Consider the following 24,732-nt stretch of genomic DNA (forward strand, 5'->3'; position numbering starts at 1 on the left):
AAGCAAAGTAATTTGGTAGTCCTCCATGGTGTAAAGACCCATACGAAGGATGAAAATAAGAAGCTAAGGGATAAACTCTTTATAACGTGTGCTGCAATATAGATCTCTCTCGAAAACTCTCGACGCATACAACACACAAAAGATATAGCCACATGCACTGGACCTCCTCAAGAGGGCTTGAACTAGTATAATCTCTATATAATGTGTGCTACCATATAGATCTGCTAAGCTCACTAGCCCACAATCCATTGTTCAGTGACAAGAACATCGACATGAGTGAAGGGTGTTACCTTATATTATCTTTTTATGAAATATTTTCATAATTTAGATGCAACTTTAGGATTTACTTTACATTGTTTTAAATTATATGGGAGGTTGGTAAGTTATATGCAAAAGTTATTTTAAATTATCTTTTTATAATGGTGATTTAGGTAATTTACATATAAATTTAGGGACTTATTTTAAATTATATATCATATGGTAGAGGTGGGAAGTTTACGTACAAAGTTACGGGTTATTTTATGTATTTTTAATAATGGTGGAGATAGGTATTTTGTATAAAAGATCATATAATTATTATTAATGACGATGATTAGAGTCTACCAAATTAAAAGTCAAATATTTTTTTATTATTGAGTGAATTTCTATGTTTATTATATTTTTCTCATAGTGCGTGTTGTGAAAATTAATGTGCATCCTTCTTTAAGTCTCTAATTAGTATTAATCAGATCTTAACAAGTATAGAAGGCACCCCTAATCTATCTTGATTATCAGAAAAAATGGTCTCAACAAATGACAACACTTCAAATATGTGGTCTGACACCAAAACACTAATGGACCAAAATCAAATGAATGGATAATGTTCCATAGAAAATGTTTATCAGGTGCATCCGTAGGAACCCGCCATTCCTCATCTTTGGTGACCATCAAGCACCCTTTATTCCTTCTTTATACCATTTCTGTTGAAGGTTCGACTTTATTGTGTCTTTATCTATTTTCTCTCTACGGGTGCATACCAATTTTTGCTCTTTTTATGCACTTTTAGTTTTTTTGTTTTTTGGATTTATCTTTTTTTTTTGTAACGATATACTTCTTTAGTTTTGCCTTTTTCTATACTAACAATATTGACCATAGTTATGCCGGTGCTGGAACCTCACACCCGGCTCACGAATCGTGGCAGTATCTTTACTTTTGTGGTTGAATTGTACTAGTACTGTCGCTAAAACTTGCCTTTTGCTTTAGGAAGGAAATGCTTTGGCAGTGTCAATTGTGCCTCCATATTATTCGAATACGAATGGCAGCCAAATTGATTAGGGAAGGTCAAAGATGGGCTTGACACTCGTGGGATTGAATCCAAACAGCTCCAGGTGACCAAAATTCATTCAGAAACAAGCTCTGAATTTGCACGGGCAAGGCACAGTGGAGTGGAGTCGACAGGGCCCTGCGGCTCTGCAGTGGTAAGATTCTTTGGGAGATACGGTCAGGCGGTGAAACGCAGAGCGACAAGGACAACCCGTCCCGTCAACCGTCGTCCACCCTTAGATCCCAGTCCCACCCCACGCATTCATTCCTCTTCCTCTTGCTGCTGCATTTTGCCCGCAAAGAAACAAAATTCCAACGGGCCAATCCTGCCCTGCCCTCTGCAGTGTGTAGCGAGCGAGGGTGCGAGCGAGACAGCCAGTCTCAGCTGCATTCCGCGCGCGGTGCAGCCAACAGTGTACGTACGTTAATGGTCAGCACAGAGCTTTTCTGTAATCCCTACATGTCAGTGGCACATTAATCTGAGACGACAGACAAAGCGGCGCTTATATATATATTAATCAATATTAATCTATCAGAGAATGAGAGAGAGAGTGGGGCTGCGTTGTGACTTGTGAGCAAAGCATAGCATCTGAAGGGCCCACTGCCAGTGCCATGGCCAAGGCCCGACAGTCATGACTCATCTCTCCCACTCGCGCCGCGCCTTTTCATGGTGATGGCCTGCTGATGCTGCTGCTGCTAGTACGGTGCTGCCGCCGCCTCACCTCTGCATCCTTTTCCGCTTTGGCCGCTTTCTTCCTTTTTTTCTCTCTTTCCCTTTGCTGCTTTGCGGCCTTTGCTCGATCGACACATCCTTGGCGCATCGATCAGCGGTTTCTTCGTCATCAGCGGCATCTCATCTCCCCCGGTCCGGTCCCTCCTTTGCTTGCTGTTGCTTTGTTCACTTGCGTGCGCGCTTTACTGTTTCGCAGTCAATCGCTACCATCTCCTCCATCCTCCTCCTCGTCGTCTTCCTCGCCGACCTCTGACCACCGCCGCTGCGCCCGCTGACATTTGTCTCCCCGGCCAACGTCGCTGGCTGGATTCGCGTTTATCTACCCCCGGCATTACCATTGCTCCCTGGACCCTGCTTTGGTTGGGTTGGGCTTCGCAGCGCTGTTGGCTGGCTGTTGCTTTGCTGCTCCCGCTCGTTCTCTCCTTTGCCTCTGCTCTGCTCTGCTCTTCTCTCAGGGTCGCTTTGCTCTGCTGCCAAGATTGCTCTCAAGGTTTGACGGTGCCTGCTGCTCTGGATTAACCTTTGTCTCTCTCCCTTCACTTCCATAACTGAGCTTCTCCATCAGGTTCAGATCTTGGACCCTTCCGGCCGGTTATTCAGAGTTTCAGACCCAATACATAAAACGCACTTGCTCCAACAAATTCAGAAATGGCCGAGGTGAAGCCTGAGGACATGGTGCATCATCAGCCCATGGACCAGCTCCAGGGCTTCGAGTACTGCATCGACTCCAATCCCTCTTGGGGTATGTATGTCCCACACTCTCAACTGGTGGTGGAGCGTTGCTGTGTTCATTTGTGTGTAGCTAGAGGGAGCTTGCTGATTCTTCATCTCTGTGTGCGTGTTACAGGCGAAGGGATTGCTTTCGGCTTCCAACACTACATACTGTCCCTGGGCACTGCTGTCATGATCCCCACTTTGCTGGTTCCGCTTATGGGTGGAAATGATGTGAGAATCCCGTCCTTACCTGTACTCGTGTAGTTTCTTGATTTTGTTGCCTCATGTTCGTATCAAAGAAACAAATGCTACTTTTGCAGTACCATGTAAACTACAACTTTGAAAACTAAAGAGAAAATGCTGTTGTATCATTTGTTTGATGTAAGAATTCATTGTAACTACAGAAATCTATTTTGTTCCTCTCCTTTTTTTTATTACTGAAAGAATGACAAGGCCAAGGTGGTTCAAACACTGCTATTTGTTACCGGGATCAAGACACTGCTCCAGACGCTATTTGGCACTCGTCTTCCCACAATCATGGGAGGTTCATATGCGTATGTGGTTCCGATCCTCTCCATAATCCGTGATCCCTCGTTCGCACAGATAGCGGATGGCCATACTGTAAGTATGCAATGATCCTGCAACATTGTTTTTATACCCCTATAAAACAAAACAAACGGTCATGGAAGACTGGACAGGTTGATATCATGAACTGCCGCACTAGTGAAAAATCCCATGTTTTGTACTCCCAGGCTTATCTTTTATCGTTTGTCTTGTTTCCAGAGATTCCTGCAGACTATGAGAGCCATACAAGGTTCACTGATTGTATCCTCAAGCATCCAAATAATTCTTGGATATAGCCAGTTGTGGGCAATCTGTTCTAGGTACATGTAACTCTCCCTTTTGCCTTCGTTGATGCAAGATGGAATTATGCATCAATACCCATATCAAGTGCACAAATTATTTCCTTGACATATCCGAAAGTACGAATGGTTCACTTAGATTCTTACTATATTGCAGCTGAGGGGCCCTTTGGTATAGATGTTTCAACTTTAGCATGACATGTCGATAGTCTTGTTATAGTGGCCACATGGTCAATACGTGGATCATTATCTGCTTATTCTTTACAAACTAGTCTGGGCCCTTTGTCTATCCATCCACTTTTGTGTCTGTCAGTTTGAATTGCCGGCATTACTTTAGAAAAAAAAGTACAATATGCTAATATGATATTCAAAGGTAGAAAAAGAGTACGTATATACAGAGGTGATAGGAATGGCTGCTACCTTCTGATCCACGGCAGGAATAAGAACATAAAATTTTGATGTGCATGTTGCAGGTTCTTTAGCCCACTTGGGATGGTTCCTGTGGTTGCATTGGTGGGGCTTGGCCTTTTCGAGAGAGGATTCCCAGTGGTAAAAGCTCTAGTGGACGTACTTTTGCTATGTATAAAATAATTCCATCCACATTGATTCCTTCAGTTTTCATACTCAAGAATGCTGTCTTCGACAGTCTTATTTCTTTTCTTTCCATTGTTAATTGTTTAGAAACTATCTTTTTTCTTCCTTGCAAGGTGATATGATCTAAACGTTTTACTATAATTGAAGATCTCTTATCGTATAACTGAAAAATATTTGTGTGTCAGCATTTTGTTGAAGATGAAAAATTTATATTAATTATCCTTCTATTATACGTGCGATAATTCAACTGTTAGCCAAGAGCTGGCATGTTATGGTGGGCCACGTCTACCAGCGCCGCAAGCGGAGCCGTGGCTAAGGATGCAGCGGAGCGGCGTGCGACGCGCATGACATGCATGCGGCTGCATGGTGACCACGGCCAGAGCGGCTTCAGTTCCTCAAGTCTAGGATCTCAGATTTGCGTTTGTTAGTCAGCTAAAGTTTGTTAGTCAGTTAGTGAATTGTGGAACACTTGGCTATATAGCCTAAACATTTGTTTAATGAGAAGTTAGCAGGAGATTGATATCAATCTCTCCCGCTCTGTTAGCCTCAACCCTCTCCTCTGTTCTTGTGTTCGACGCTGGCAGCCAGCACGTCGTCGCACACTCGCCGCCGAGGAGAGACCAAGCCTCGCCCTCCCACGTCACACGACTACAACCTCAGAGGAAGTAGCAGCGGACCTAACAATCTGGTATCGGCAATGTCAGATCCGATGACTGGAGTTCCCACCACCGCCCTTTCCTCCGCCGCCATTCCACCCATCCACCCAACGACCACCGCCGCACCCACCACCACCGCCCTGCTCCCGCAAACCACTGCGCCTCCCATACCGGGAGATTCCTCCTCCCCAGACCCCCTCACCGCCGCCATACTTGGACTGCAACGCCAGATGGGGCAGTTCGCCACGCGCTTGTCCGCCCTGGAGGGGCGGGCCTCGTCGTCCGCCAGCGGTCTGTCCGCGAGCAGTCCACCCCCGGCCTTGTTTTCGTATGGCATGCCGGGTTACGGTGGCATTCCCACGGCGCAAACAATCGGCTCCGTCGTGATTCACTCGGCGGCGTCGGCTGAACCCCAGGTACCTTCAGCGCCGCTTTCCATCACCCAGATCCCATTTCCCCATTCTCCTTCGCCACCCCCTACCTTCAGCGCGCCACCTCCACCGCCGCCGAGCCACTACGACGGCCACTATGAAGGCCGCGGCGCCCCGGGACACTACGAGGGCCACGCAGACGCCCGCGGTGTGGCCCGTTTCCAGAAGCTGTCCTTCCCGACGTTCGACGGGACGGACGATCCCCTGGCGTGGATGAACAAATGTGAGCACTTCTTCCGGGCGCAGCGCACGCCGGAGGTGGACAAGGTCTGGCTCGCGTCGTTTCACATGAACGGCGTCGCCCAGCACTGGTACTACATGCTGGAGCGCGACACGTGCGGCGTCAGCAACATCTCCTGGCCCCTCTTCAAGGCGCTCTGCCACCAGCGCTTCGGGCCCCCGCTCGCCACCAACCACCTCTCCGACTTGGCGCGTCTGCCATTCCGGGGCACCGTGGTGGAGTACCAGGAGGCGTTCCAGGCCCGGATGGCGCACGCCGGCCCATTGTCTCCGCTCCAGCAAGTTCAACTCTTCACCGGCGGCCTGCCGGACCCGATCCGCACCGATGTCAAACTCCAAGGGCCCATGGACCTGCAGCGTGCGATGGGCTTAGCTCGCGCCTACGAACGCCGCGCTGGCGTCCTGCCACCGGCGCCCGCGGTTCGCCCACCGCACCCGTCGGCGCGCAACCCGCCGCTGCCTCTGCCGGCCGCGCCAGCCGTGACACCGACGACAGCACCTGCGGGCCCTGCTCAGGCGGCCCTACCGGCGCCACCACGGCCGTTCCGTCGTTTGTCTCCCACCGAGATGGCGGAACGCCGTCGCCAAGGCTTATGCTACAACTGCGACGAACCGTACATCCGGGGGCACAAGTGCCAGCGCCTCTTCTACCTGGAGGTCACCGACTTCCACGAGTCCGAGCCGCAGCTTCCAGAGGAGCCACCGGCCCAGGAGTCGTCGGTCCAGGGCGGCCAGGCGGATGATCTGCCCCCACTCATCTCCTTGTACGCGATCATGGGTATCCGCACTGCAGATACGATGCAGCTCCGCATCGCCATTGGCAACCACGAGCTCACCGCCCTCGTCGATTCTGGGTCCACGCACAACTTCATCAGCACGGAGGCTGCTCGCCGTGTCGGCCTCCACTTCCACGACAGCCAGGGCACCCACGTGGTGGTCACAACCAGTGACCGCGTCGCGTGCCGCGGCCTCACGCGCGACGTCGCCGTCCGCATCGCCGAGGAGCACTTCACCGTTGACTGCTACGCGATTCCGCTCCACTGCTACGACGTCGTCTTGGGCACCACGTACCTGCGCACCCTTGGTCCCATACTATGGGACTTCGACGACCTCTGCATGGCGTTCTGGCGCCACGGCCGACGCATTCTCTGGAAAGGCATCAGCTCAACGCGCTGGGACATTCCCTCCACCAGCCGCCTCCACGCCCTGCGCAACTCCGAAACGGCCCTCCTCGATCGCCTCCTGGATTCCTACAGCGACGTTTTCGCCGCGTCGACAGGGCTACCATTGCCCCTCGCCTGCGATCACCGGATCCATCTACTTCCGAACACCGCGCCGGTGGCAGTCCGCCCGTACCGCTATCCGCAACTCCAGAAGGACGAGCTGGAGACTCAGTGCGCGGCGATGCTTGAGCAGGGCATCATCCGGCCCAGCACCTCGCCCTTCTCCGCACCCGTCCTCCTCGTCAAGAACGCAGACGTGACATGGCGCTTCTGCGTCGACTACAGGGCACTCAACGACAACACGGTGAAAGATAAATTCCTGATCCCGGTGGTGGAAGAGCTCATCGACGAGCTTCATGGCGCACGCTTCTTCACGAAGTTGGACCTACGTGCCGGCTATCACCAAGTCCGCGTCCACCCCGGACGACGTCGAGAAGACCGCGTTCCGAACGCATCACGGGCACTTTGAGTTCCTCGTGATGCCGTTCGGCCTCACCAACGCGCCAGCCACGTTCCAAAGTCTGATGAACGCCATGCTTCGCCAATTCCTTCGTAAGTGCGTCCTTGTGTTTTTTGACAACATATTGATCTACAGCGCCTCTTGGTCCGAGCACCTGCAACACCTCCGCGCCGTCTTCGACGTCCTCCGTGCGCACCAGTTGCGCGTTAAGCGCTCGAAGTGCGCCTTTGGCACCACCTCGGTGGCATACCTGGGCCATGTGATCTCGACCTCGGGCATAGCCATGGACGGCGACAAAGTAGAGGCCATGGCCACCTGGCCGCAGCCTGCCTCGGCACAGGGTCTCCGTGGCTTCCTCGGACTCACCGGGTACTACCGGCGATTCATAAAGGACTTCGGCACGGTGGCGGCTCCCCTGACCAAGCTGCTGCGCAAGGAAGGTTTCCACTGGACGGAGGAGGCGATGGCCGCCTTCATAGCGCTCAAGGAGGCGCTCTCGACTACTCCCGTACTTCACCTGCCGGACTTCACCAAGCCTTTCGTCGTTGACTGCGACGCCTCCGGTACTGGCTTCGGCGCTGTGCTGCACCAGGCGCGGGACCTCTCGCGTTCTACAGCAAGCCCTTCGCCGCCAGACACCTGAAGGTGGCGGCTTATGAGCGTGAGCTCATCGGCCTCGTACAGGCAGTGCGCCATTGGCGACCCTACCTCTGGGGCCGTCGCTTCGTCATCCGCATGGACCATTACGCGCTGAAATACATACTCGACCAGCGCCTCTCCACGGTCCTGTAGCACCAATGGATAAGTTGTTTGGGTTCGATTTCACAGTTGAGTTCCGCCCTGGCCGCTTGAACACTGCGGCGGACGCGTGGCGGCTGTCTCGGCGCCAACCTTCAGCCTCTACGACGACCTACGCGCCGAGCTCGCCGCGGACGCCGCTCTGCGCCAGCTCCGTGACACCATTGTCGCGGATCGTGGCATGCCATGGAGTGTCGCCAATGGCCTCATCCTCTACGGCTCGCGCGTCTACATACCCGCGACGTCGCGTGTGCTCCCGGCGGTGCTCCAGCTGGCGCACACAGCGGGCCATGAAGGGGTCCAGAAGACCTTGCAGCGCCTCTGCCTCGACTTCGCCGTCGATCGTGACCGCGCGCTCGTGCGGGATTTCATCCGCTCCTGCTCCACCTGCTAGCGGAACAAAACTGAGGCTCTCCACCCCGCCGGCCTCCTCCAGCCGCTCGACGTCCCCTCGCAGGTTTGGGCTGACATTTCATTGGAGTTCGTCGAAGGGCTACCCAAGGTGCACGGCAAGAGCGTCATACTCACGGTGGTCGACCGTTTTTCGAAGTACGCTCACTTCATAGCGCTCGGCCACCCATACACGGCATCGTCGGTCGCCCGCGCCTTCTTCACCGACATCGTCAGGCTCCATGGCTTTTCGGCGTAGATCGTCAGCGATCGAGACCCCGTCTTCACCGGCCACGCCTGGAAGGATTTGTTCAAGATGGCAGGTGTGCAGCTACGCATGAGCACCACATTTCACCCTCAGGCGGACGGACAATCCGAGGCTGTCAACAAGACGATCGCCATGTACCTGAGATGCATCACCAGCGACAGGCCTCGGGCGTGGCTGGAGTGGCTCCCGTGGGCCGAATACTGCTACAACACCAGCTTCCACTCCGCCTTGCGTACCACCCCGTTTCAGGTGGTGTACGGTCGCCCTCCTCCGCCGATGGTGCCCTATGAACCAGCGACAGCGCGCACTGCTACGGTCGACACCATGCTCATGGACCGCGACGCTTTCCTCGCCGACGTACGCGACCGGCTGCGGCAAGCCCAGCACTACGCCAAGCGCAACTACGACGCTCATCACCGCCCTCTGGAGTTCAACATCGGCGATTGGGTCTGGCTCCGTCTCCTGCACCGCCCCGCCCAGTCGTTGGTCCCCGACGCCCGCAGTAAGCTCAGCCCGCGCTACGCGGGACCCTTTCAGGTGATGGAGCGCGTGGGCGACGTCGCCTACCGCCTTCGACTGCCAGACGGCGCGCGCATCCACGACATCTTCCACGTTGGTGTTCTGAAGCCCTTCCATGGAGCCCCTCCGACAGCTACTCCGGCATTGCCACCCATGCGCCACGGTCGTCTGCTGGAAGCACCCGAACGCGCCCTGAGCTCGCAGCTGCGCCGTGGGGTCTGGCACGTGCTCATCCAGTGGGCCGGCCTGCCGGAGACCGACGTCACCTGGGAACCAGTCGACGACTTTCGCGCGGCCTACCCCGACTTTCAGCTCGAGGACGAGCTGTTTGTCGACGACGGGAGTGATGTTATGGTGGGCCGCGTCTACCAGCGCCGCAAGTGGAGCTGTGGCTAAGGATGCAGCGGAGCGGCGTGCGACGCGCGTGACATGCATGCGGCTGCATGGTGACCACGGCCAGAGCGGCTTCAGTTCCTCAAGTCTAGGATCTCAGATTTGCGTTTGTTAGTCAGCTAAAGTTTGTTAGTCAGTTAGTGAATTGTGGAATACTTGGCTATATAGCCTAAACATTTGTTTAATGAGAAGTTAGCTGGAGATTGATATCAATCTCTCCCGCTCTGTTAGCCTCAACCCTCTCCTCTGTTCTTGTGTTCGACGCCGGCCGCCAGCACGGCGTCGCACTCTCGCCGCCGAGGAGAGACCAAGCCTCGGCCTCCCACGTCACACGACTACAACCTCAGAGGAAGTAGCAGCGGACCTAACATGGCATTCTGTTGTTATGCTACCTTTCAAAAAAAAAGAAAATCTGTTGTTATGCTCTACTGAGTCCTATAAGCTAATTCAAGAACAAAATTTGCAGGTTGGGAAATGCGTGGAGATTGGTCTTCCAATGCTTATCTTCTTTGTTGCGCTTTCCCAGTATCTCAAGCACGTGAATATTCGTCATATTCCTGTTTTGGAGAGGTTCTCACTTCTGATGTGCATCGCTCTTGTATGGGTATATGCCCACATCCTCACAGCAAGTGGTGCATACAAGCACACAGCACTTGTCACCCAGATCAACTGTCGGACAGACCGTGCCAATCTCATATCTTCATCACAATGGTTTGGAGACTTCCCTATGTCACATTGACTAATGTTAACATCCATGTTTTACATTTTTCATGTAACTTTCCACTCTCTTAGGATAAGCATTCCATACCCTTTACAATGGGGTGCACCAACATTCAGTGCAGACCATGCATTCGGTATGATGGCAGCGGTGATGGTTTCTTTAATAGAGGTACCATGACATACTAAAAATAAACAGAAAAATTTTCGAAGAGGTTTATATATCATGCCTTGTAGCAAGTTGTTGGTTTTCATTATTTAGGATTCTTTTCAATCCGTCTAATTTGGTGGACAATATTTGAGGGTTGCAGACCATGGGAGCATTCAAAGCTGCTGCACGATTGGCTAGTGCGACACCCCCACCAGCATATGTCCTGAGCAGAGGCATTGGGTGGCAGGTTAGTGATGTTATCCTAGCTTCCAACAGCAATCGGTCAATATCTCTGACATGGCAAATAATCTTCCTTTTTATAAACGTCAGTCCAAATAATCTTCCTATAGTTCATAAATGTTGGCTAGAAAAATTTCTGATACTTTATTGCAGTTGTACATATGTCGAATGACCAACGTTTTGCTGAAGGGAAATTAAAATATTTGCATGTACTCTGTGTTAATGCAAGTTAAACATGTTCTCACCTTTTTCTTCTCAAATATGTGATACAACCAGGGCATTGGCACCCTACTAGATGGCCTGTTTGGCACTGGGACTGGTTCTACTGTTTCTGTGTAAGTGCATCTTCATGCTGACACATAATTCTTAATGCTGATATTGTTCTTTAGCTCCATGTCTAAGAGCATGCTGAATCTCTGCCTGCAACACAGTGAGAATGTTGGTCTCCTAGGATCAACAAGGGTTGGTAGCAGAAGAGTGATACAAATTTCTGCTGGTTTCATGATCTTCTTCTCCATTCTAGGTAACATTTGTCCCTAGCAAGTGACATTAAGTTGCATCAATTAGTTTTTCAGAATTCTATACAAGTTCTTTCTTTTTTAAACGAATTCCAAAATTATCATGATTGCAGGAAAATTTGGAGCACTTTTTGCCTCAATTCCTTTCACAATATTCGCTGCCATTTACTGTGTTATGTTTGGAATTGTTGGTAAGCACTAAGCAGCATAGTAGACAAAGTGAAAATATCCTTTTCTAGCAATTTGTTATACTGTAAGCTGTAGAACTAATTGATATGGTCATGTGTTCAGCTGCTGTGGGGCTCTCCTTTATGCAGTTCACCAACATGAACTCAATGCGCAATCTCTTCATCATCGGTGTCTCACTCTTCCTGGGTTTATCTATACCAGAGTACTTCTCTCGGTATTCCACAAGTTCTCAACAAGGCCCAGCGCACACGAAAGCTGGATGGGTTCGTATTTTTTTTTCTATATGCTGCAAATTTCAAATTCCAACTTAAACTTAGCTCCCAGCAAAAAGAAGAAAACATCTAACATGATATAGTAACTCGAAGCTGGTGGAATGATATAGTAACTCGAAGCTGATGCATTGTGTCTCGTTTAGCATTGTATACTGTTAAAAGATGAGTTTGAATTGTTGTGCATTTTCTTTGTTTGTTGCAGTTCAATGACTACATCAACACTATCTTCTCATCACCGCCCACAGTCGCCCTCTTTGTAGCAGTACTCCTTGACAACACACTTGATGTAAGAGATGCAGCTAGGGACCGAGGAATGCCATGGTGGGCACGTTTCAGGACATTCCGTGGCGACAGCAGGAACGAAGAGTTCTACACTCTGCCTTTCAACCTCAACAGATTCTTTCCCCCAACTTAAGCCAAATTGCCATTGAGAACATGCTGCATGTCAAGTTGTTATGACCGGTAAGGTCTATGGGTGCAGACACCAGGGCTAGCAGCCCAGGTGGGTCGGTGGACCAGTTGGTTACCAGGGCTAGCAGCCCGGTTGGGTCGGTGGACCAGTTGGTTAGCATGTCCTAAACTCTAGGATACTTATCTCTTCAGTTTGTTATTTAGATTGAGTTAGAGTTAAGTTAGTTAAAGATTTACTTGTATAAGTATGGGACTCTTATGAAGGAATAGACTTAGCCTGGGATTGAGTTTAACTCACCTTCGCCCTCGGGCGTTACTGTTCACAATCCTCTATTGTCGCTGCCACCCAGACGTCTCCAGCCAGCCGCCGAGCACGGCGTCTCCCGTTCATCGCCGGGGTTCCAAGCCCAGGCCCTCCGTCTCTCACCCCTACGTCCTCCGGTCCCTAAGCCACAACAATCTGGTATCAGAGACCATGGCTTCCTCCGGTGCTGCTGCCACGGCGACGGCCACCACCGTTTCCACCACGCCACCAAGTGGTCCACTGAAGCAAGCATTACCTAACAATGAGGTCTGCTTTTGATAGAGTAGAACAACAAAAGGCTGGACAAAGGAAGAACTAATTCCTTGTTACCAATCGATTGTACATAAAACCAAATCGTTTAGGTCGACCACCGATGTCAAATCAGAATGTCAGATTTTGATGTAATGTGAGTTTAGAGATCTTATGAACAATTCGTTTCAAGCCTTATATGCAAGCTAGCTTTTAATCAGTGTTTTCATGGCTTAGTGGCATGGTCTGGTGTCTGGTGCCCCAAAAGCTATAGAAGATATCCAGCTATTGCAAGAATTATTCTTTGTCTCGCATTTTAGTATCTGTATATTAATTTTTTTAGATAAAGGATAGTTTATATCCGGCTTCATCTACCTCAGGGTAGAATCAGGCCAATTATTATAAAGTTCGGTACAGCGACCAGCACACAACCCACAAGGATCACAAGCTTACAAGTAGACACTAGGACAACAAAGCGGGAAGTAAAGTTCTGACTAATGAAGATCAATAAACCTAGTCGATAACCATCCATTGGAGTTAAAGAAGTGCAATACTGATGTTTCCAAATGCTGCCCAATAAGAATCATGTTGAGTATCTGTATATTAATTAATAGTAGTATTTCAACTTTTGCATATAATATATAGTTATTGATAAAAAGACTATTAACTACTACTTCCTCATATCACAAATATAACTCTACTTGGACTACAATATGACCCTTTGGTAGCAATTTCTGTAGAAATATATGTGTCTTAAATACAAAGGGTAATTCAAAGTTAATTTTTCATTAATCTAATAGGCAATCTTGTGTTCTGAATGTGTATAGAAATTTAAATAATGGCAGTCAAATGTAAAACGTTTAAAAAAGGAGAATTCTGGGAAGAATTAATTAACACATAAGAAAGTACTAAACATAACCTTATTATGAAACTAATTTATAATCTTTCAATTATTAATTGAAGACTCCTTTTAAATTGCCATGTTAATCTCAAAAAACTCGATCCGCAGGGGGAGAGCCCCCCTGTGTTTTCTGCTTCAGATAGAAGGTGACTTTCTCACGTAGATCGAGAAAATTCTCCACCCATACACAGCGGTACCACAGCCCACGTTAGACTAGGCCGACCCTTAGACCTGTGCTTTGGCATGAGACCCATATACAGCGGTACCACAACCCACGTGAGACTGGACCAGCCCTTAGACTTATGTTTTGGCGTGAGACAGGCGAGGAGATTTTTTTTACACGCAAATCGAACTCCCTACCTAGAGCTTCCCACTAGGAGACGCTGCCAACCGAGCTAACTGCTCGTCTGCCACGTTAATCTCCACTAAAACAAAGAGGAATTCTAGAATTTTTTTTTTGTAAAAAGGAAGAAAAATCTCGACCATCAAAGCTGTAGACTGACATAGAGGAGGGACGGGGCTGAGGATCCATAATACCATGTATTTTGATACAAATTTCAAACTCTGGATTTTACCATATAATAAAGAGAACTCTGTTATGCTATTGTGATTTTATTCTATGGAAATACTGTGGGTAGGGCATCCATTTCATCCGGATGCGCATTGGTGGGCCTCGACACCCGCCCGAACGACCCAACACTGCCATCCACACGGATGCACCCGTCTCGCGTTGCTCAAAATAAAAAAAAATCTCCGTCACTTTCCTCTCGAATCACCGCTGCACCCGCATCCATTCTCGAACCCACTCGCAAATTGCCGCCGTGCCCGCACCTCCGCGGCATGCTCCACCGCGACCGTGCTGCCGGCGGCTGAAACGCGGCGGCGTGCTGCACCGCGCTCGAGCGCCATCACCTGCCTTCCTATCTCCCCACCGCCACTCACCACACGCCGCCGAGTTGTTCGAGCCAACGCAGCATGGTCCACGGTGACTGCTCCGGCGCTGCGTTCCCTGCTGCCATCCTCCCTCTCCGCTACATCTGGGCGCCGCTTGCTGGCTACCACATTTCCCCAACAGGTAGGCCGTTGCCATCGATGACGTTGTGTTTCAAGTGTTTTCAGGTGTTTCAAAAGTATGTTTTCCAGTGTTTCATCTAGATATTGCCTATGTTACAATGGCTATATACGCATGTTGCGAGTATATATTTCAAGTGTTTTATCTGGATGTTGCAGAAGTATATTTGGATGTTGCATAACATGCATGTTGCAAGCGTATGTTTCAAGTGTTTTATACGTATGTTGCAAGTATTTTATTTGTATGTTGCAAAAATAGATCTGGATGTTGCATGTGTTTGCAGTGGCTTTCATGTGTTTTCAGGTGTTTTGCAAGTGTTTCAAACGTATGTTGCAAGTGTTTCAACTTTTTCAGACGTATGTTGCAAGTGTTTCATCTCAATGTTGCAAAAATAGATCTATCATTGCACATGTTACAATGGGACCACCTGCCGCAGGTGTCTGCTGCAGTTGCTGGGGCACCACGGAGCAGGAGCAAAATGTCCCCGCCTGCATGCGCTTGGAAAGCGTACGACGAGCGGCCTTCACGTGTTGTAGGTCGGGTGGGCGGCACGTGCGGTCCGGGTGGCGCTGGCCCTCGTGGGCATGCAGGCGCGGGAAACACTACTACATATAGGCTTTGTAGGGGCAGCTCATGGGCATTTGTAAGGCGATTTGGTCAGCCGCCCCTACCAAAGCGTGGATACAAATCGATTTATAAGGGCGGCTGTAGTATCAGCCGTCCCTATAATACCTGTTTGTAGGGGCAGTTCAGTCTAGAACCGCCCCTACAGTATATTTTTCTGTAAAAAAAAATCAAATTTACAATTTAAATTCAGCCATAACATATATATATATATATAATTCAAATCTGACCAGAACATATATAATTTAAATCTGACCACAAGCACAAGAGAACTAGGTGTTGGTACTGAGAATTCAGATTGCAGCCTAATATATGAGATGGTATATATAAGTAAGATCCAAACATGCTGAAAATTCAGACTGCAACTGAAACAATAAGAAAGTACTTGCTGTTAATTTAGCATAAAATAACAATAAGAATTACTACATAAGGTGCCTGACAAGCAGGTAACTAGTTCTTAATGGCAAAATTATTTTTGTCAGCAAACTAGTGCTCTCTTCGGTGATGTTTACTGAGAAACTAATTCATATATGAGACAAGTATTTTTTGACCTACATTTAGTTCAAAATCGATGATGAGAAACCATGTAGCAGTAGTACACTTACAAATCAAAGATTAATTTATCTAGCAGTTCACTAAACATTTATGGATATCGAGTCCAGACTTAGCAGCCAGCCATAAACATACACGAGAGATGACGAGATCAAACCATAATTACATCTAGACAAGCAGATAAATTACACAAGAGGAGATGGAGGGTTGTCTCACATTGTAGTGACGTCGGGAGCTCGTGTGTCGTGGGTAGTGGTGGTCGCCGCCGCCGTGGCCTCATCCTCCTTAGAGCTCGAACCACCAGCTCCTTCCTGAGTGCCTCCTGATGGGCCTGCGCTGCCACATCCCGCGCCACTGCCGCATCTCGAACCGGTGGCGCTTTCAGCTTGTTTACTTCACAAGGTTGAAAGGCAGCCAATCTGGATAGAAGTGTTACGGTAGCAGCCACCTGGCCATTTAAGTGGTCAGTAAATCTATACCTAGATATGGATAACAAAATGTTTAATAATGAATTCAAGGTACACATAGCTTATCCCCTAGGAGAGTGAGAGACTATGCCGGATAACGTGTAATGTAACACCCTAGAATTTGCCTCTTTTGAAAATAGGATTAAAATGATTTAATTCTGTATTTTTGTGCTCATGAAATATAGGAAAATAAAAATTTTCATTAATTTAAAATTTATCCTAAGATAGAAACATGTTTGAGCATACATGCCCTTGCATTTGATTTATTTGGTTAAGTGGTTTTGATTGAAAATTTAAAATGGTTAAAATTGCTTTTTGCAAATGAAATTAAAAATGGCTTTGAAATAAAAGAAAATTAAAAAATGAAAGAATTTAAAAAGTTATTCTTGGAAAACTTACCCAAAATTTGCTCATTTATGTTTGAATTAAAAAGTGTATTTTAAATCATATTTATACTTGATTCAGTTCAGATTTGAATTTATTTTGAATTAAGAAAAGAAAAAGGATTTAAAAAAAGAAATGGAAAGATTTTCCCTCTCCCTATCTAGCCGAAGGCCCACCTCGGCCTCCCTCTCTCTCAGTCCAGCTCTCCCTCCCTTTGACCCAGCTCGTCGGCCTAGTGCCCTCCCTGTGCGCCGTTTCCTCTTGGGCCGACGGTCGCGGTCCAGCCAAAGTGAAGCCGCGCAGTCACCGGCCCAGCACGGACGCCGCTGTTTCCCTTCACCTCTTCCTCTGTCATCGATCGCCCGGGCCCGCCTGTCAGCTCGCCCCTTACCTCCAGCCGTACGCGACGCGGACTCTTCCTTTGCCGCCACGCCGGGAGTCTATGTCCATCCTGTCCACGCTCGCCTCCCCAAGCACAGCGCTGCCTCCGTGCTTCCTCTGCCGCCAAAATCCCCATAGGTGAGCTCGCCTCAACCTCCTCTCTCCTTTCGTGCCTTTCCTGTTGAAAGTCATGCACCCTAAGGCCATTTTTGAGTTTCACTGCTGAGCTCCATCGCCGGCCATGGTCCTATTCCGGCGGCCAGAATAACTCCCACCCTTCCTCAGCCGTTCATCGCGTGATCTGCGGTCCAAATCATCCCATAACGGTTTGCATACATTTTTGCTAAAGAGTCCCTCGGTTTCTTCAAAATAGAACCTACGGTCCATTGTGTATTTGATAGATTACGCCTTGTTCTTTTAAAAGCGTATTTTGTTTGGTTGACTTCAAAAATACGTTTTCACTTATTTATAGTTTTGCCACTATCTTCTTTAGGCCATAACTTCTCCATTTTAACTCCGATTTGACCCGTTCAACTTGTGTTAGGTTCGTAATTTCATAATCTACATGTTCATACTACTGTTAAGTTTGTTTTCAACTTTTAAAATTCGAGGTTAGATTTAATCTGTTATTTTAATAAAGGAAATCTTGTTTATTTCATAACTTCTACGTTTTAGTTCTGAATTGACCTGTTCAAGTTGTGCTAGATTCATTGCAACGAGATCTACGCATTAGTAACAATGTTTATCATGTCCCTATTGCTGGAATTTCATGGTTTAAACTTTAATTTGAATAATAATTATGCAACTGGATTTTATAAATAAAATATGATTTGTTTTACTATAGTTTTATAATTCAGATCTAAATTTGACTTAATTTATATTATTTATAAAATATCTTATATATGTTTAGGTTTATATTTTCTTTTATAAGTAGATCTTTCGGTAGATGTATCTTTTTCATCGTAGCTCCGATTAGAGTGCTTTTCGCATCTGTGTGTTCATAGCGAGACGTAGATTTATTTTACAAACTTTTCATCTTGATTTTATGTTTGGTGTACTGTTCTAATTTAGATCTATTGTTTGCTTCGTGTATGATTGCATGGATGCTTGTGTGGTGCTTTATGAACATGTCCAGTCGATGAACCTTACGTGTTGATCAAGGAGTTCCATTGAAGGTTTAGACTAAAAGAACATCAGAGTTTTAAGGCAAGTATAATCATTTAATTCATACTACATGTGTCTACCTTAACTACCACTAAGGATTCCCTAGTATTTTGTACCTTGTGCCTTGTTACCTACGGGGTATTGTATTGGGTAGTATGATGCTAGTGCTCAACTAAAGCCATGATCTTGTAACTTGACTAATGGAATATGCAATAAACACTAAAAGATGTTTTTAGCAACATGGAATCAGGGGGCTACAACATTGGGCTATTTTTGTAGTGCTCTAGATTCCTCTCCCTAAGGACTTATCTGTAAGTGATCATCCAGGACTTATAGTACAGCTGTGAGGGCTATATGGTTCTGGCTTTAGCTCAGTATGAGGACATTTTCTAGCTTGTTAGAGGTTACCTTTATGGCACAAGAGGGGCTCCGGTTTGTATGATCTCGGTCTGCCAAGAGGGTGCACTTTGGTTTCTTTGTATTTTGTTAGTCAGTCCTTGGAGGAGGGTTCATGCTTACTGATGGGGAAACCGTAGCGGCCCTAACTTGTTAGACGAATCTTTGAAAGGCTTCATAGTGAACCCTGCCGACCTTCCTTTGTAATGGGTCAAGAGGTTGGCCGCCTCGGGCGAAAGGGTAAATCATGACTCATAGTGAAAGTGTACAACCTCTGTAGAGAGTAAAACTGGTATATCAGCTGTGCTCACGGTCACGAGTGGCCTTGGAACCCTTACGGAATAGATGATCACTAACGGTTAATGATGATGAACATGGATGATACTGATGATGAATATGCTCCTTAATGATGACTGTTTATGCTATTCATTATTCATATTTACCTGATCATTTGTTTATGGGCTTATGATAAACTTGTTGCTACTCCTATGCTAAAATTGTGACAATTAAAAGCTAATCGCAGTTAACCAGTGTCAGCCTTTTGAGCCTCATGAACCCCATGTTATATTTGATGAGTATGACATGTACTTATGCTTGCTTTACTTTTTAATCTTTGGAAAAATCCTAGATGGGTACCAGATTGCTAGAGTTTAGAGAAATTAGGCTTGTGATCAACTAGTCAGTTGTCCCTGTAGAAGTAGAGTCTTCACCTGAAGATCGGAGTTGTCTTTCCGCTGTCTATACTCTGAGGTTATATTTCTTATACTAATACGCTATGTATTTAAGCATTGTCTATTGATATTACCTTTATTTGTAGCTATATGTGAGATTTGACTTCCTGGGCTCACATATGGTGTACATCAGGTTTTGTCCTTAAAACCGGGTGCTACATGTATGGATGGTCGAGACCCTTGGTAATGGTTAGGAACATATTCAGGTTTACATATACCACAAAAATACTTCGTACAGGTCCAATTAAATACTGATTTTGTGAGTTAAGATAAAAAAAATACAAAATTAACTTATAAAGTCAGGATGGAAAATTTCCCGGGCAATAATATTAGTATATTACTACACTGTCATAAATCATGTTGAGGGGGCTTGCTCGAAGCACATGATATATTGTAGAATGAACAGTTACCAAACACATTTCCAGCGACCAATAAAGCATTACCGATGCTGACATACTACAGTCATGTTGCTAAATCAACAGGATCAAACTTGGTAAGAAAATACCAAATTTCACATGTTTGGCGTTCTATGGTTGGCAGAATGGCAGGAGATAAACCAATAACCAATTGAACTTTGTCTTTTAAAAATGGTAAGCTGGGCACACACATGTGTACCTGTAAAGCAGGGCCTAATCCACCATTGTCCTAAAGCTGAAAATACAACAGCTGAAAAAAGAAGTGTGAACAAACTTGTTTTCCTGCAGCTGCACAATATATCAAGTACTTGGTTTATCTAAACGTTCTATGCTGCGACATTATTCACAACTAAAGAGAATCAGGCAAGCATCTAACAACTATCGTAATCTAGTAACAACGGAAGTGAACTAATATTTTCCACTTAAAATGTAGACCTATCCAGTAGATAAAAACCAAATAGGTTGGTTATGGAATACTACAGTTAAAACAAGATGATGCCTATTAGTGAATGGACATAATCAAGATACATCTGCAATTGCACAATATATCAAGTACTTGGTTTATCTAAACGTTCTATGATGTGACAATATAAACAACTAAAGAGAATCAGGTTAGCATCTATCGATTAACGTAATTTAGTAACAATGTAAGTGAACTAATATTTTCCACTAAAAAGGTAGACCTATACAGTAGATAAAAACCAAATAGGTGAGTGGACATAATCAAGATACATGGTCAATTTTGTAAGAAGAAAAGAAAAATATGTACCTGTGGAACATGGAATTTAGAACCAAAACACAATAAATGTCAAATAAATCTGCACAAGAACCATAATTCAGCGAACTAAAATTGGAGCATGCTAACAACAATGGAGCAAGGAGAGCAGCTCTAACCATGGCATCGAGGGCTGCTGTTGCTCCGGCTCATCTCCATCTTGAAACCTCGGTTGCAATAGTCGGCTCATCCACTCCCATCAATATCAAATCCACCCCCAGCAAACCCTAGGTCATGAAAGGGCAAAAAATTTCTCACCTGCTTCCTGTACGGACAAAAGAAGGAGAGATGGAGAGAGCTGGGCGCGAGGGTGGGTCGCCGCCATCCAGCCCGCGTGCCGCCCATCGCTGCTCGCAGCGCCGATCTAGCTGGACACCCGTGGGGAGGACCGGTGACTGTAACACCCTAAAATTTGCCTGTTTTGAAAATAGAATTAAAATGAATTATTTGTGAATTTTTGTGCACATAAAATGTAGGAAAATAAATTTTTTCATTAAATTAAAATTCATCAAAAGGTTTAGCAACATGTTTGTGCATACATGCTGGTGCATTTGTTTCTTTGAACTGTGTGGATTTGATTCAAATTGAACATATTCAAAATGCTTTTGAAAAATAAATTTGAAGTTGGCTTTGAAGAAAAGAAAAGAAATTTTAAAAATAAAAGAATTTAAAAAGTTGTAAACATTATTTTTGGGAAGACTTACTAAAATTCCTTATTTTTACTTGTGTTGAAAATGTATATTTGAAACCCCATTTGGATTTGATTTGGTTTACATTTGAATTTGGGAAAAAAATAAGATTTGGAAATTGGAAAATTTTCTCTCTTCAATCTAGCCCGAAGGCCTGCCCTGCTCCCCCTCTATCCAGCCTGCTGGCCAAAGGCCATAGCTGCTCGCCTTCAACCCTCTCTCACCCGCGTGGGCCTCCTATCTCCGGCCCAGCGCGCTCTCCCCTTACTCCCTTGGCGCCGGCCCATCTCCCACGTCCACTCCGCAGCGGCCTAGCTAAGCGTTGGCCCGTAGCTATCCGCGCCGCGCATCCCCTCCCTCTCTCCTACGCCGACATGTGGGGTCACCCTATCAGCTCCATCCCTCTCCTTCTGCTCATACCCAAGACAGACACCACCACGCTGACGCCGCCCGACTCCGGTGTCGCAACGCCTCGGTGTCGTGCCGCCCACGTCCTTTGGCCTCTTAAATACCGAAGCCGAGCCCACGCCGCCCTCGCCTAACCCGATTGCGAGCCACCGCGTCACCCGAATGCTCGTAGTCACCTAGCCCTAAGCGCCGCCGTGAGAGCCACCGCCCGTCGAGCGTCGTGCCGCCTCCATTGTTCCCTGTTCTCTTCTCTCGGTTCCGGTGAGTTCCCCATCCTCTCCTCTCTCTCCCGGACTTTCCCGTTCGAAAAACCATGCTCTGTAGGCCAAGAACGAATGTTGCCGGTGAGCTCTCCTTGCTCCAGCCATGGCGCCGCCGTCACCCACCTCACCGCCAGCCGATCTCACCCCCTGATCCAATCCGTACCGCCCAGATCTGATCCAATGGCCTCAATCGGTGGATACCCCTTCACGTGGCTTTATTGCAAAAGAGCCCCTGCGTATTTTAATATCGAACCCATGGTCCAAAGCGTAGTTACAGATTACATTTTCTTCTTTGGAAAGCGTAGTTTCTTCGGTTTAGACCCAAAATACATTTTCACTTATTTACAGATTTGCCACTGATTTTGTTTTAGCCATAATTCTTCGTTTTAACTCTGATTTGACCCGTTCAACTTGTGTTAGGTTCATAATTTCATAATCTACATGTTCATATTACTATTTAGTATGTTTTTAACTTTTAAAATTCAAGGTTAGATTTAATCTATTATTTTAATAAAGGAAATCTTGTTTATTTCATATATTATGTGTTTTAGATCTGTTTTGACCCATTCAAGTTGCGTTAGATTCATAGCAACGAGATCTACGTGTTAGTAATAGTGGTTACCATGTCACTATTTCTAGAATTTCATGGTTTAAACTCTAAATTGAATAATAAGTATGCAATTGGGTTTTATAAATAAAATATGATTTGTTTTACTTTAGTATTATAATTCAAACTTAAACTTGACTTAATTTATATTATCTATAAAATATCTTATATATGTTTTTATATAATTAAAACACATGAAGCTAATAGTTTTATGAGTAGATCTTTCGGTAGTTGTATCTTTCCAACCGTAGCTCCGATTAGCGTGTTTTCCACGTCTGTGTGTTCGTAGCAAGACGTACATTCATTTTACAAACTTTTCATCTTGATTTTATGTTTGGTGTATTGTTCTAATATAGAACTATTATTTGCTTCGTGTATGATTGTATGGATTGTTGTGTGGTGCTTTATGATTTCGTCCAGTCGGTGAGATATACGTGGTGATCAAAAAGAAGAAGAAGAACGTTGAAGATTAAAGCTTATCGAAGGATCGGTGTTTAAGGTAAGTATAATATGAGGCTCCTTGTTACCTATTCACTTTAATGTAATCTCAATTCATATGCATATGTTAATGAACCACTTGGAGTCTACTTACCTTGATATTGACTATCCTATCCTTGATTTACCTATGGGTTTTGCATGTGGGTAGTATGCTCAGTTTGCTCCAACCAATATTGACTAAAGAATACAATTAAAGATATATGCAACATGGTATTAAAAGATGCTTTTTAGCAACATGGAACCAAGGGGGCTAGAGCATTGGGCCGTTTCTTAGGGTGCTCTAGTTTCTCTCCATAAGGACTTATCTTTAAGTGACAACCCAGGACTTATAGTACAACCATGAGGACTACGTGGCTCTAGTTTTAGTCTAGTACCTTGCTCTTTCTAGTTTCTAGCAGTTTACTGAAAGGGTAAGAGGGGCATACTAGGCTGGGTGTGGGCCTCATCCCTAGGGTGTGTACTATGCTGCATGTATCAGTGCCACTTTTGGAGATGACTCCATAACACTTGGGAGATGGAATCCTTAGCGACTGCTCCTTATTAGAATGATTGGGGAAAAGCTTCATAGTGTACCCTGCCTGCTCACCTTGGAAGTGGTTTGAGAGTAATTAACCTGGGCATATGGGCAACACGACTCATGGTGAAAGTGTACAACCTCTGCAGAGTGTAAAACTGATATATCAGTCGTGTTCACGGTCACGAGCGGCCTGGATCCTTACTGAATAGTTGGTTTCTCGGATGGTTTGGGTTGTGATTAAATTGCTGATATCTCTAAATATTCATATTTGGGAGACTAATCATAACTCAGCAACTTATGATTAATAATAAAATATGACCAACTAAAAGTGCTTACCATAGTTCAACCGTGTCAAGCCTTTTGAGCCTACATCCCCTAATGTTATGCTTGCTAAGCGGTAGTAGCTTATGCTTGTTTTATTTTACTACTTTGGCAAAATCCCAGATGGGTACTAGATTGCTAGAGTTTTGAGGAATTAGGCTTGTGATCAACCAGTCAGTTGTCCCTGTGGAATTGGAGTCTTCACCTGAAGATCAAAGTTGTCTTTCCGTTGTTTGCTATCTAAGGTTATATTCTCTATACAATGTATGTTACATATTGAGCATTGTCTATTGATATTATCCTTATTTGTAGCTATATATGAGATTTGACTTCCTAGGCTCACATATGGTGTGTATCTGGTTTTGTTCTTAAAACCGGATGCTACAGCAACAGAGGGGCCAAACCCTAGGCCGCCGTTTGTGCCGCTGCGACCCGTTGCCTTGCATCGCGAGGTGGAAAGGGCGTGGTGGAGGAGTAGGAGGAGGAGGACAAGGGAGGCTGCTGCCGCGCGAAGGGTCGGCCACCGCCGAGGTCGCCCCACGCCGTCGCCTTGGTCGCGCCGCGACTCGACCTGGGGAGAGACGGAGAGAGAGAGAGCGAGAAAGGGGTTTTTTTTGTCGATGGATGGAGTGACGGTTCGCCTTGATATGCCTTTAGATTATTATTTTTCATATTATGGTGGGTGGGATTTATTTTTTGAAAGATCCGGCAAAGCCGGCTTACATTAATACTTACATTAATAAGTAGGATGCAGATACTTAAAATTTGAATTTGTGAACTTCGAATTGAATTTTAAGACAAAAAATGATCTAAAATGAAAATATTGTAAACATCAAAGTTGTAGAACTCATCAACATGTACAACTTATATTTTGGTCATCTTTTTATTTGACAAAATTTGAAAAGTTCAAATTTTGAATTTTAATAAATGA

At 46.2% G+C, this 24,732-nt stretch overlaps 1 protein-coding gene and 1 pseudogene across 2 annotated transcripts; both read left to right on the forward strand.

Annotated features, from left to right (window-relative positions):
• Positions 1 to 1,943: 1,943 nt before the first annotated feature.
• Positions 1,944 to 12,815, forward strand: LOC136541848 (nucleobase-ascorbate transporter 2-like). 2 transcript variants are annotated; one of them, XM_066533987.1, is made up of 14 exons: positions 1,944 to 2,525; positions 2,601 to 2,777; positions 2,883 to 2,980; positions 3,194 to 3,370; positions 3,533 to 3,633; positions 4,086 to 4,161; positions 10,051 to 10,295; positions 10,377 to 10,473; positions 10,613 to 10,699; positions 10,969 to 11,027; positions 11,124 to 11,215; positions 11,324 to 11,401; positions 11,502 to 11,662; positions 11,874 to 12,815. In XM_066533987.1, exons 2-14 carry the CDS (start codon positions 2,684 to 2,686, stop codon positions 12,084 to 12,086), a joined length of 1,578 nt encoding a protein of 525 aa, XP_066390084.1. In that variant the 5' UTR covers positions 1,944 to 2,525; positions 2,601 to 2,683; the 3' UTR covers positions 12,087 to 12,815. The 2 variants fall into 2 exon arrangements, with proteins under 2 accessions (XP_066390084.1, XP_066390085.1); XM_066533988.1 differs by having other exon boundaries at positions 2,607 to 2,781.
• LOC136542898 (uncharacterized) lies at positions 4,916 to 8,748 on the forward strand (annotated as a pseudogene).
• Positions 12,816 to 24,732: the final 11,917 nt, after the last annotated feature.

Source organism: Miscanthus floridulus, chromosome 3 (genome assembly GCF_019320115.1).
Source record: "Miscanthus floridulus cultivar M001 chromosome 3, ASM1932011v1, whole genome shotgun sequence".
Taxonomy (NCBI): Eukaryota; Viridiplantae; Streptophyta; class Magnoliopsida; order Poales; family Poaceae; genus Miscanthus; species Miscanthus floridulus.